Source organism: Triticum aestivum, chromosome 1A (genome assembly GCF_018294505.1).
Source record: "Triticum aestivum cultivar Chinese Spring chromosome 1A, IWGSC CS RefSeq v2.1, whole genome shotgun sequence".
Taxonomy (NCBI): domain Eukaryota; kingdom Viridiplantae; phylum Streptophyta; class Magnoliopsida; order Poales; family Poaceae; genus Triticum; species Triticum aestivum.
This window is the reverse complement of record NC_057794.1, coordinates 434,024,609-434,038,317: the sequence shown is the minus strand read 5'-3', so window position 1 is coordinate 434,038,317 and position 13,709 is coordinate 434,024,609. Positions and strand designations below refer to the sequence as shown.

The 13,709-nt window shown below is 41.0% G+C and overlaps 1 protein-coding gene across 3 annotated transcripts; it reads right to left on the bottom strand.

Annotated features, from left to right (window-relative positions):
* Positions 1–4,010: 4,010 nt before the first annotated feature.
* Positions 4,011–13,033, bottom strand: LOC123054345 (probable transmembrane GTPase FZO-like, chloroplastic). 3 transcript variants are annotated; one of them, XM_044478104.1, is made up of 11 exons: positions 12,458–13,031; positions 11,690–12,252; positions 11,501–11,569; positions 10,579–10,776; positions 9,915–10,046; positions 8,216–8,302; positions 7,671–8,114; positions 6,966–7,133; positions 5,992–6,222; positions 4,773–4,888; positions 4,011–4,650 (listed from the first exon to the last, which is right to left on the bottom strand). In XM_044478104.1, the coding sequence occupies exons 1-11, from the start codon at positions 12,918–12,920 to the stop codon at positions 4,368–4,370; spliced, it is 2,754 nt and encodes a 917-aa protein (XP_044334039.1). In that variant the 5' UTR covers positions 12,921–13,031; the 3' UTR covers positions 4,011–4,367. The 3 variants fall into 3 exon arrangements, 1 of the variants encoding a protein (XP_044334039.1); XR_006426134.1 differs by lacking the exons at positions 4,011–4,650; positions 4,773–4,888 and adding exons at positions 6,688–6,770; positions 6,838–6,892 and having other exon boundaries at positions 6,118–6,222; positions 12,458–13,033; XR_006426131.1 differs by lacking the exons at positions 4,011–4,650; positions 4,773–4,888 and adding an exon at positions 6,688–6,892 and having other exon boundaries at positions 6,118–6,222; positions 12,458–13,033.
* Between the last annotated feature and the right edge of the window lie 676 nt (positions 13,034–13,709).

The window sequence follows — 13,709 nt, the reverse complement described above, 5'->3', positions numbered from 1 at the left end:
GCCTCATGATGGTTCGAGTTCATCCCAAGCCGAGGGATTATCTGTTCGTGGCAGGACAAAGGAGAAGAACTCCAATAATGGAAACAGAGGCAAAAGAAAAAAACGGCTACAGGGGCCGGTCGCAATCCAGAGACAAGAAATATTGCAGGTATTGCAAGAGAGACGGGCATGACATCTCAGAGTGTTTCAAGTTGCAGAACAAGAAAAGAGGAAAGGTAACAAACAAGGTGAAAATTCTGCTAACGTTGCTCGTGATGATAGTTCCGATGATGCTCTTATCGTTATTGCTGGATGTGCCGAGACCAATGATGAGTGGGTACTTGATACTGCATGTACTTTTCATATGTGCCCGCATAGAGATTGGTTTAATACTTTTGATTCCACTACTTCTGCTGGTTCCGTTTTGGGTTTTGATAATTCACCATGCAAGATTGAAGGCATAGGTTCTATTCGAATCAATATGTTTGATGGCATAATCAGAACTTTGACAGATGTTCGGTATATTCCGAAGATGAAGAGAAATCTTATTTCTATGAGTGCCCTTGATGCAAAGGGATACAAGTATTCAGGTGGAGATAGTGTTTTGAAAGTCACCAAAGGTTCCCTTGTTGTGATGAAAGGTGACTTAAGTTCGACCAATGGTCTTTATTACCTTCGAGGTTCTATAGTTTCAGGTAACGCTACTCCAGTTGTTTCAAAGAATTCTGATTGTGATGCTGCTAACCTTTGGCATATGCGTCTTGGACATATGAGTGAACTTGGTTTAGCAAAGTTAAATAAGAGAGGTCTTCTTGATGGATATGAACCTGGTAAATTGAAATTTTGTGAGCATTGTATCTTCGGCAAGCACAAGAGGGTGAAGTTCAACACTTCGACTCATACAACTGAAGGTATTCTTGATTATGTGCATTCTGATTTATGGGGACCATCTCGCAGAAAGTCACTAGGTGGTGCTAGTTACATGCTGACTATTATTGATGATTATTCGAGAAAAGTTTGGCCTTATTTCTTGAAGCATAAATATGAAGCATTCTCAGCATTTAAGGAGTGGAAGATTATGATTGAAAGACAAACTGAAAAGAAGGTAAAAATACTTCGCACTGATAATGGTATGGAATTCTGTTCTAAGCAATTTAAGAATTATTGCAAGTCTGAAGGCATTGTCAGACATTACACCGTTCCTTATACTCCTCAACAAAACGGTGTTGCTGAGCGTATGAACAGGACCATTATTTCCAGAGCCCGTTGCATGTTGTCCAATGCAGGTTTGCATAGGCGTTTTTGGGCTGAGGCCGCTTCCACTGCTTGTTATCTCATTAACCGTTCACCATCTATTGCTCTTAATAAGAAAACTCCAATTGAGGTATGGTCTGGTTCACCTGCTGATTATTCACAGTTGAGAGTTTTTGGTTGCACTGCTTATGCTCATGTTGATAATGGAAAATTGGAGCCTAGGGCTGTTAAGTGCATCTTTCTTGGTTATAAGTCTGGTGTTAAAGGTTTTAAATTATGGAATCCTGAAACCCAGAAGGTTGTTATTAGCAGAAATGTTATCTTTAATGAATCTGCTATGTTACATGATGTTTCATCTACTAATGTTCCTGTTGAGAGTGAACAACAGCCTACTATTCAGCAGCCTACTGTTCAGGTGGAGCATGTTATTGATTCAGGTGATACATCTGGTAATGAAATTGTTGATGCACATGATGAACCCGTCGTTAATGATGATCATGTCACTCCCACTCCAAATCAGCCTATTGTTCCACCCAGTTGGAATCTTGCACGTGACAGAGTTAGACGGGGTATTAATAAACCTGACAGGTTAATTGAAGAGTGCAATATTGTTTCTTTTGCTTTATCTGTTGCAGAAGAAATTGAAGGTAATGCTGAGCCTTCTTCATATTCCGAGGCTATTATTTCTGGTGATAGTAATAAGTGGATGACCGCTATGCATGATGAGATGGAATCACTTGAAAAGAATGGCACTTGGGATTTAGTAAGATTACCTAGAGAGAAGAAACCTATTCGTTGCAAGTGGGTTTTCAAGAGGAAAGAAGGTGTTTCTCCTAATGATGAGACAAGATATAAAGCAAGGTTAGTTGCTAAAGGTTACAGTCAGATTCCAGGTATTGACTATAACGAAGTCTTTTCTCCTGTTGTGAAGCATAGCTCTATTCGCACTTTACTCAGTATTGTTGCCATGCATGATCTTGAGCTTGAACAATTGGATGTTAAAACTGCATTTTTACATGGAGAATTAGAAGAGGATATTTATATGGAACAACCTGAAGGTTTTGTTATTCCTGGAAAAGAAAAGCTTGTCTGTAAGTTAAAGAAATCTCTTTATGGATTGAAGCAATCCCCTAGACAGTGGTACAAGAGATTTGACACCTTTATGCTCTCTCAAGGTTTCAAAAGGTCTAATTATGATAGTTGTGTTTATTTGAAAACTGTCAAAGGTTCAACTATTTATTTGCTCCTTTATGTTGATGATATGCTTATTGCTGCAAAGAGTATGTCAGAGATTAATGAACTAAAGAAGCAATTGAGTAATGAATTTGAGATGAAGGATTTGGGTGCAGCAAAGAAAATACTTGGCATGGAAATATCCAGAGATAGACCGTCTGGAAAAGTATATCTAAGTCAGAAGGGATATATTGATAAAGTTCTTCGTCGTTTTAATATGCATAATGCCAAGCCAGTAAGTACTCCGTTAGCTGCACACTTCAAATTATCATCAGCTTTATGTCCTACGTCAGATGCAGATATTGAGTACATGTCTAGAGTTCCCTATTCAAGTGCAGTTGGTTCACTTATGTATGCCATGGTTTGTTCTCGTCCGGATTTATCATATGCATTGAGTGTTGTCAGTAGATACATGGCTAATCCTGGAAAAGAGCATTGGAAAGCAGTTCAGTGGATTTTCAGATACCCGCGAGGTACTTCTAATGCTTATTTACAGTTTGGGAAAACTAGAGATGGACTTGTTGGTTTTGTTGATTCTGATTTTGCTGGTGATTTGGATAAGAGAAGATCACTCACAGGTTATGTTTTCACCATTGGTGGTTGTGCTGTGAGTTGGAGAGCAACTTTGCAGTCTATTGTGGCTTGTTCCACTACTGATGCCGAGTATATGGCTATTTCTGAGGCATGCAAAGAAGCTATCTGGTTGAGAGGTTTGTACACTGAGCTTTGTGGAGATTCATCTTGCCCTACCGTATTTAGTGACAGTCAAAGTGCTATATATCTTACAAAGAATCCAATGTATCATGAGAGACAAAGCACATTGATGTCAGATATCATTATATTCGAGATGTTGTTGCTGAAGGCGATTTGAAGGTATGCAAGATAAGTACTCATGATAATCCTGCTGATATGATGACAAAGCCAGTTCCGACCAATAAGTTTGAGCTTTGCTCAGGCTTAGTTGGTATTTCTCACTAGTCCTATGGACTTTGATGCACAAGGTGTTTAAGCTGATTTGGATGAAGTTATTCACTTTCTTCGACTACTGGAGGGAATTTGGCTCAAGGTGGAGATTGTTAAATTGTGATCCAAATTCTAGTACCGTATTGGACTAGACGTAGTACATACGGTGTGGGCCTTTTGCGTTGGTACCGACGCGTACGAGTACAACTCGTTTACTTGTCCTACAAGGACTTCTATGTGTTGCCCCTCATATATACCCCATGTAGTCGCACCTCAGACAGCCTGTCATCTCGTGCTTGTAATACTCCTCCTTATAGTGATTGCGCCTTTGTGCGTCCGTGGTTTTCTCCCGCAAGGGTTTCCACGTAAAAATCCGTGTCTCTTTGTCTCGTTTATTTCTCGTTATTATCTAACAAGTGGTATACCAATCAAAATGCTTCCACTAGCAGGCAAGAAGCTACTCCCTCCGTCCCAAAATAAGTGTCTCAACTTTGTACTAGCTCTAGTACAAAGTTGTACTAAGCTTGAGACACTTATTTTGGGACGGGGGAAGTACTATCTAAGATGAAACAAGTTCAAAGTATTAAGAAGCAACATATCCGATAATTTTGAGGCCTGAAGTCGGGAAGAATTCAGAATTAATGTATGAACCAGCAATCAATATTAACACATTGATTTCCAACAACTACCATATATACTGATGTAGGTCCCTTACAGTTTCAAAGCTTTCTGTGCCGGCCCTAGGGGCAACTACCTCAAAACGTGATTCATGTATTTGGTTGGAAGGAGGTACAGCATACATATATATTACAGACATACCTATCATCATACAGGAACTGCTCTACACCGGCATCATCACGGTACAGGACCAAACAAAATTTGATGAGCGGTGTGGACGTCCAAACGAATGAAGAAAACGTCAACAAAGGCAAGTGTTGTCATGATCCGTGCAGATTTTGGATGTCGATTTTCAGAGTTTGGAGCTTACGCTCAACGGCGGACAACTCACCCTGAACACCCTGCAGCCAGTCAATTTTTCGCTGGCATGCTTCCTGGTACGGTTTGCTGGCAGTGTCTACGAACTGGACTAGCTGACTAGCACTCCTAGATATATCCTTCTGAATAGCTTCATCAACTTTACGAGATAGTTCATCGGCAGCCTTGCTGACCTTCTCTACCGCAAGCTTCCGTCGACCAGGGAAATTCGATATTGCGAGAAACCTTAAAAGGGGGCAAATGCACAGCAGATTAATATACATATACTTCGTTAAGTATCAGCCCATCGCGTGCATTCCAAACATAACTTGTAAAAGAGTGGTTTATATTTATAAATCAAAAATTACCCGCCAGCTGAGCAAAGAGCAAGAGCAAGTAGATCTTCGAGTGTAGTTGTTAGAACAGAAGTCAAAAGAGAGGCTGACAATCCAGCAACCCCAAGCCCTCCAAAAGTTCCCGTAGCCTTCACGACACAATAGCAGAACTCAGAATGATAAACAGACATGAAAATAAAAGTATAACAAAACCAGAGACACAGCCTCTAACGTAGACATGCTGAAGATTAAACTCATAACCAAACGAACAAGCATTTTGAACTTTGAAGTCTTTCCAAACTATGTGTTTTTATTATTATTTGGATTGCTTACCACATATGTCACGTGGCATTCAAACTATGTGGTTTAAAGCTACATAGTATTCAGTCGAACCTAGCATTTAAAACCTTAAACATGGATTGTGCCTTAAATGCGGATTGTACTCCCTCTGCTAAAGTAAAATATTTTTGTTAGGAATTGTTGCAAAATACAAGTGTAAATGTTTTTTGTAGAAACTACTCTCATTTTATTTTTATTTTTGGCATTAATTTGCAACACACTCAAAGCACTCTCCCACCCTTCTCAAAATGAAGCGTGATAATTTAGTAATCTCCCCTCATATCTTCCTCAAAACAGACTGGGTTGCCAACTTAAATAAAATTCCACGTGCATGATTTAGTGAGAGGGAGGTGGTCAGGTGCATTATACTCTTGACTATTTTTTATGCATCTTAAACACTGAACCACATCTGATCATTCCAAATACTCTGAAAAGGTATGCACTCACATAATCCAGCAAACCATCAAAGGTGGGTCATACAGGATTCTTCAAAGGCCGGTCTAATTTCTTCAAAGTGTAAATTGCTAATTGTCCAGAAAGGCACAACCATGATGCTTATGCTCAGGAAAAATCGCACAAATGTTTTACTGACATGCATTCCTAGGAACAGAAGATTTGATAACCAACTATACAGAATGTGCATTAAATGATTAAAACAAATCTTCCCTCTATCTTGCTAAGAAAATAGATAAACAAAGTAACAGACACTAGTAGCATGTTCCGGCAGTTTTCATTTTTAAATACGTATTAATTAGCATAAAAAATCTTTGCTGAAATTTGAGGGAGTGGAAGTCACATTTTCTTTTCTTTTTTATTAAAACGATTTGTTTAGATAAACTTACCATAATGTTTATCGAATGAAAATAAAGTGTGTGCCAAGAAAGGGAAAAACTATAAATTTTAGTAGACATACCACTTCACGAATTTCTTCTTCAAAAACCTTAGCAGCAGCAGTAGCACTGAAGCCATCCAGTGCTTTTATGCTGAGTTTCTCTCCTTCATTAACAAGCTCAGTTCGATCTGATGAGACACTTTCTTCCTGACTAACCAATGAATTCCATCTTTCATGGAAACACTCCAGATATAAATTTGCTTCACGGGTATTGCTAGAACTCAACCATTTTGAATATTCACTCAATAAATCCTACACAAAAATAAAAGAAATATTTATTTTCATAACATGAATCATAAGCATGGTGAAGCAAATAATAGAAGTATGTGGATGAAAAGCAAGAATTATGTTGAACAAACTATTGCAGCCTTATTATGAGGCTTAATAGTACATTTAACAAAACGCTGCAATATTGTAACACTAAATGAAATCAACACATTTGAAAAGCTTCGACGGATTAGGTAGGCATGCTATTATGAGGCTTAGTATGTTTGCAAAACGCTGAGATATTGTAACACTAAATGAAATCCACTCATTTGAGAAGCTTCAACATATTAGGTGGTCATGCCTGCACCCACATTCAATGAACTGCAAAACTCTACAAGAAATACAGAAATAATAGATGGAAGTGGGTGGTCTGCAGATAGCCTAGACAATGATCCTCTTAGCACAGATAATGTTGCTGGAGGTAACAAAGTACTGAAGGCCAGTTTTCACCTGTTCAACTTGGCTAATTCTTATGGTTAGCTCTGAGTTCGAGTCCCAGCTGCCCGATGGTTACTCTAATTTGGAATGTTCACCTAATATGTTACTGTCAGTATGGTGTAGTTGGCTGGGAAGCAATAGCCAGCAAATTTTGTGCTATACCAGTTGTTTGCATCAAAGTTGGGAAAATTCAGGCATGAGCCTCATAATACCAAATCTGGGGAAATACCAAACTGTAAAAAAATAAAACTTCATTTATTGAACATGATAAATGTAGTTGCCAAACGTACAGCTGCATCGTCAAGGGCAGGACTCAGAATATCATTTTGAACAAACGATGTGGCTTTGGCGGAAGGCCCTTTTTCTCCTGTGAGCATGTATGTAAAAATAAGGTCAATGTTTGACAACTGAAGTGTAGATTCCATGAGCGTTATAGCTCGACTTTTTGCTCTCTCAATCTGCATGAAGAAAAGAAAATAGAAGCACATTCCCAATCAGCAGGGGGAAAATGTTAGCTCTCACCAAATGGCAATTCTAGGTAAGCAACAGGAATATAAATATCACAATACATTTAGGGCATATCGACCACACAAGCATACTAAGGTCGAAAGCAATGGCATGGTTAATGACTAACTACCCCTCCTAATTGCCTTTTCAAAGAAAAACCAAATACAACATAGATCCACACACGTGCGCCACACACACACACACACACACACACACACACAACACACACGCGCGCACGCACCCTGCCACAACTCCACAAGCACGCGCTCACAGGGCCTACTAAGGGGAAGTACAAGGTATGTGTGCCATGGAGAGGGGGAAATAGATAAGTGAAAGGTAGGAAAACATCGTCAAATTTGTATGCCAATATTTTGCACCAAACCAAGAAAACGAAGAAAAGTACGCCTTTGTTTTCCAAAGTGATATATCACAAACAGAACTTGAAAATATATGGATAAAACAAAAGAAATCATATTTGAAACACCTACAAGAGATGAAATCTGCTTCTGCCAGGAATTGCTATCAGCCTCAATTTTCAAAGCATAGCTGTTTGCACCAGAAACAAGATCCCTGATGGATGTCAAGTCATCAATAGCCTTTTCATATTCTAGTTTCACAAGTCTTTGACATGAAGTTAGCAAACGATCTGCAATACCAATTGGTGTTTCAAGTTTCAGTCGGACCCTTTCCTTTCCATTATCTGTTGAACCATCTAAAAAGCTCAGTAGGTAATGCTCAAGATCATAAAACTTGCTGCTTCTCCATCTAGGATCACTTAACAAAACTTCCCCGTGGTGCTCCCTATCATTGTTCTTTGAATATGAAAGTTTGACTTCCAGAGCAGAGCGTGAAGATACAGGAAACAGTGTTACATCCTCAGTGTTGAGTAATTTCCTTGCGTTTTCCTTGATAAAGGCAGTGGCCTCTTCAAGCTACAATTGGAGTGAGAAGCAAACCCACAAGATCAGCAAAATGGCAAATATGGAAGACTATCATGCTGAGATCTGGAACACTGAACATATAAGTATCAAACCTCATCACTGTTCCGATAGAGGTCCAATTTGTTTAGAACAAATACAACTTTCTTCTTCCACTGCTGGACATACTGGAGAAATCCGACCTAGAAGTTCCAAACAAAGATTTTGGCTCTATTAGAGAGTACAAGAGAATATTTTTAAGAAAACAGACAATGCTGGTCAGATCGAAGCTAGGAGATGCATGCGCTGGTCTGGAAACCTCAGTAGAAATTTCCAGAAAAAATACCATAACATCCTTCAAATGATAAATCAGAATTCTAGAATAAGATGAGCTTTTCTAACCCTAGGTCCAGCAGCTCCAGTGGCATGGACTGTCCAATTCATTTTCGTAATCGTGGGGATAGAAGTTTGGTTAGTAGATATGTGGTGCAATCAGTTTGAGGTGAACAGAATCGTTGCGTTGGCAGTTGCAGGAACAACTTTATAATTTACCTAGTATGCATCAGAGCAGAATCACTGCAGTACTCTGCAAAGGCCAGAACTAACATACTAAATTTGTTTTGTAGATATTATATTTGGGTCAGTTGGTATTGGCTACTTTGTATATTTAATTAAAAAGGGAAACCTGGTGCATGTAGCTCCCGCTTGCGCAGGGTCCCAAAGTGGTCGGACCCTTCCCTGGACCCTGCGCAAGCGGGAGCTACATGCACCAGGTTGCCCTTTTTAACAAAAACCTCCAGAGTTTCTTCTATAAGTGTACCAATACCAAACAAGGAATTTGGAATTATGTTCATACATTAAAAAAAAGGGAGTTGTGTATGCCAAGTACAACACAGATGAACTGATCAAAGACTAGATTAATTGTATTACAAAAATGTCCCAGGTGTGTACTAGAGCATTCTAAATACAGGTACATTTGTCACTAAAATAGATTAAAAATACCTAAAATTTTGATAGCACATACAATAACAAATAGATTAAGAGAATCACTAATAGGGAATTAACTAAGCTAATCCAATGTCAAAAGCTGAGACAGCTCCGGCCTGTTTGGTTCATGGAAAAACTTTGCCAAAATAAGCTTCAGGAGGGCTGGCGAAGAAAATGACCAGAACAAGTATGGAATAGCTAGTCCAAAAGCCGAGCAAATAACTCGCTGATGATGAACTAACAACTACCTAAGAAAGTGGGGTGTGGCAAACATCAAACCAAGTGACCCATAAAAACCATACAATGCATGTGAGTCACAAGCAGCTGGAGTGGAAGTTACATATATACTTTAATCCAAAAACTCATGCAGACCACCATGTGATTGCGTAACTAGTATGTGCTTCACAGATTATCAATCTGCTGAATATATTAGTGTACTATTTGATTCAGTTACTTTCACTGCAGCATGTCATCCTCTCTTCACTAACAGCAATCCATAATACATAAATAGTTGATCCCCACTAAGTCTAATTCTCTCAACATGCAGCCCTCCACATCATCAAATATGCCACGTCATCATCCACTAGAACTATTTTGTAGGACATGCATACGCCAATTTAATTGTTCCATCTCCAATAGTCCAACGTACATGCATACCCTTTGTTCACATATAATTACTTTCAAAAGTAATAGCTTTCGATTTAGGTCATTTCATTCATATAGAATGTGTCCAAAATTAATCTTTAAGCTCCCGCAGCAACGCTCGGGGAAATCACCTAGTTACTATAAAGTGTATAACCAATTGGCATAATAAATTATAACCCTTACCTCACTCTCAGTCAATGGTCTATCTGATGACAGTACAAAGAGTATCAAGTCAGCTCGTGGCACATATTCTTCAGTGAGTCGCTGCTGCCTCTGGAGAATGACATTTGTTCCAGGTGTATCAACTAGGTTCATCTGTTCAATAGTACACAAAGACATCACGAACAAGGACATGGAATCATAAAACAAGGAAAATGCACTGCTAATTTGGCTTTGCAACTAGCAGCCATGCAACCTAGTACACTAAGAGAAAATAAGGTGGAACAGGGTGCAATTGCTTTTGGCACCTTTCTTAAGATGTAACAAATGCTAACCTGCAGCCAATTCGATACAACTATAGCACAGGCTGTGTTTTTGTGAGAACTACAGCATGTTGTAGGATAAAAAGCTGTGTTCCTGATAATCCATCCTTATTCCTTACTTGCAAAATGCTTCCTCAGAACTAATATATCGTCGAGCATTCCAGTAGGGTTTAGATATCCACTATTCCCCCATCCCAATGTAGCTTAGTTTATTCAGCCAACACAGTATTGGACAAAAGGCTAGCATCTTTGATTAGATGCACCGGAGAAAAAAGGTACTAGCATTTAAGAACAAAATTGCGTAGCGCACTCCTATGAGATAATCAAGGAGTACCAACATGATTGCACTTCAATTATATATTTACCTCTTTTAAAATTGGAGCCGATAAATAGCATGTGAATTGACCATCCGGGTGCCGCTCACATCGCTCCATGCTTTCGGAATCAACCTCTGAATATGAGAGCAGTGTGATCTCATTTGTCGTGGGTACAACTCCTTCCTGAAGATACTTCCTTCCAAGTAGAGCATTTATAAAGGTTGATTTTCCCGAGTTAAATTCACCCTGATATACATTGCAGGAAACCGGATAAGTGGTTTATAAAATTAATAGAAAAGCCAGCATGTCAGAAAACATGAATGAGTTGAACATTACTGAGAAACCACGGCAAAAAAAAATGTACTCCTACTGGAATAAGAAGGTATGCTCGCTTTTCAGTTCAAAGAAAATGGTTTTGCAGGACAACAGAACACACCAGCAGGTTAGCTACACAACTGTAGAAAAGGACATGTGCTCACCACTCTAATTAGATTACAATCTGATTATGTTATTGTGATACCAGCATTAGAAATCTACTGAGACTTATGTAGGCTTATGCAAATGCCTAACCATCAAGGAAGTGACTTGTTGAATGAGGATGTTAATGGACAGATTTTTCAGTACCGAGGAGTGGGTTTCGTTACCATCGGAGCGAGCATAGTGGAAATACTATTTCTTCTATTATACTGAGGAAAGAAAGAAAGCACAAATAGAAAAGAGGACACGAATTTGAAGTTATGACCATATTTAGCAAGACAAGAAAAAAAAAACAGCACTAAATGCTAAGTGGTAATTGTTGATTCAACATGGTCAGAACTTTCGGTGGCTGTAAAACACTACACAAAATATCAATATCCCTTGGTGGAAAAAAAATGTTGATTTCTGCTTTATGGAAAATGCATAGTAATAACCAAATTCTAACACATATGGATGATGTCATAACCAATATGTAATGTAAACACAAAATTACCACAATAACCAACAAAAATGGCTCACTCAGGCGAGAAGCAGCATCAACCAGAAGTTCAGCCTCTTCCATCTGTGACAATGTATCAAAAATTATATTCAAGTGAAGCATATTCTAGAGACGAAAACATGAAGTATACTGAGTTCATTCCAGGGATCTTCAACTACCAAATGTGTAACATTAGATGATCACCATTGGTGCTGCCTTGCGGATAACATCAACAGCTTCACTGAGAATAGGCTTTTCCGTCGCTATTAGCTGCATCACTTTTTCATCCAGTTTTGTAAATCCAGCAACTTTTGTCTTCTCACGAGTTAGGACCATTACATTGTTTGTTTCTTCCAACGCGCTAGCAGAAGAGTAGGTGACTTTTGACACTCTATCGGTGCTCTCCACTTTCAAAAAATCCCTTTCTATGATATTGTCAGTAAGATGTTGGATGCCAGCCAAAGACAAAACAATTCCAGATGCACCAGACTCGAACAGCTTGGATGTGGTATCAGAATAAGACCCTTCGCTTTGCAAATCATTTAAAGTGAAGAAAACTGGAATCTTGACATGCTGAGCACCAGCACCATTCAAAACACTCGAGAAGTCACCTGTCCCGGTATTTACGATAAGGAAATCAGCCCCCTCAGAACTAGTAGCGCTTCTGGCAGAGTCCGAGGACCGTATAGTTCTAGCGACAAGCGGGAGATATATGGAGTCAGAGTTTGATTTCATCATCATACTCCTTGCAACAATAGCAGGAATACCTGCATCAAAAATGAGATAACAAGTGCTTAAGAAAATCGTACAATATGTTGCAGTGCAATCGGCGGTAATAATAATCGGGTACAAAATGAAAAACTAGAACTGAAATGGCGCAACATGTAAGTTGGAGCGAAGGTCATCCGCCAAATGTAAGCAAGCAGCTACATACAGCATGCAGCAGGAGCTGGGGAGAATTCAGTCACCAACCATCGTCGGCTAGCACGACGCCGCTCGCCCCTACCGCGGAGGCGACGTCGACTCGCTCCGCGATCAGCAGGTAGGCGCGGTCCCCTATCGCCGCCTTGAGCGCGCGCGCGGCCTCGTACGCGCGCCCGCCGCCCTCCTCCCCGGCCTCGAGCACGACGATCCCCACGCCCCGCGCCACGGCGGCGGCTACCGCGTCACCGGAGCCGAGCGCCTCGTCGACTCCAAGGCGGAGGACGAGCGCCGGGACCTGGATCTCCGGGCGCTTGAACCCGCCGGGGAACAGCGTCCTGGGCGGCTCCTTGGCAGCGCCGCCGCCGCCGGAAGCGGCAGCGCTGCTGGCGTCGACGGCGCAGCGGGGGCGGGGGCGACGGCGTGAGAGGAGGAGGGAGTGCAAGGGTAGGCCCCGGCTGGCGGCGGCCGGGCGCGGCAAGAGGAAGCAGGCGGTGGTGGCGGTGGCTAACATGGAGAGCGACAGGGATGGGAGTGCGCGCGCGCGCGTGGACAGCGGAGCAGAGAGCGAGGCGGGGTGGGGACTGGGGAGTGGGAGGTGGTGGAGCAGAGTTTGTCCCGGATTTGGTTGGATAGGATGGGGGGCGGGACGGAGTAGAGCACCGCCGCAAGCCGCATGGCGGGGCCGCGGGGTTTTCCCCGGTGTCATTTCATTTCATGGGAGCCGACGCTGCTTTGACTAGTAGCTGAACCACGGTTAGGTTGCCTTCCATTCCATTTTAATGAAGTACATTTTTTTTCTGAACACTAATGCAGTACATTGGACTCATTTGGTTTGGAGCCTTTTGACAGGAAAATCGTACTAAGAGTTACTCCCTCCGTTCCAAAATATAGCGCGCCCACGCTTTTCGAGGTTCAACTTTGACCATAAATTTAACCCACGAGACCGACTGCGGCGGGATCAGAAATTATATAATTAAAAACTTTTTTTGAATACGAATTCATTGGTATAATTTTTTCGCCCGCCGCAGTCGGTCTTGTTGATTAAATTAATGGTCAAAGTTGAAGCACGGAAACCGAGGACGCGCTATATTTTGGAACGGAGGGAGTAGTTCCAGAAAAAATTCTCATGCAATTGATTTGTAGGAAGCGTGCGCAGCAATGATTTTGATGTCGTTCATTCTGTGTTTTGGGAACAACGAAAAACTACACGTCCAGTCAAATTTCGAAAATTCAACGGGGGCACGCACCTGCCCAGCCATGCCTTGCCGCACAGATGTCGTTGGATTCTACTCAAGGGCAC

Bases quoted from the DNA above. Each gene is read 5' to 3' on its own strand.
- LOC123054345 (XM_044478104.1), bottom strand. From the start codon at position 12,920: ATGTTAGCCACCGCCACCACCGCCTGCTTCCTCTTGCCGCGCCCGGCC. The intron at 4,889-5,991 runs GTATGTCTACTA...TGTGTCGTGAAG, and splicing joins AAGAAGAAATTCGTGAAGTG to GCTACGGGAACTTTTGGAGG. The intron at 4,651-4,772 runs GTAATTTTTGAT...CCCCCTTTTAAG, and splicing joins GCTCTTTGCTCAGCTGGCGG to GTTTCTCGCAATATCGAATT.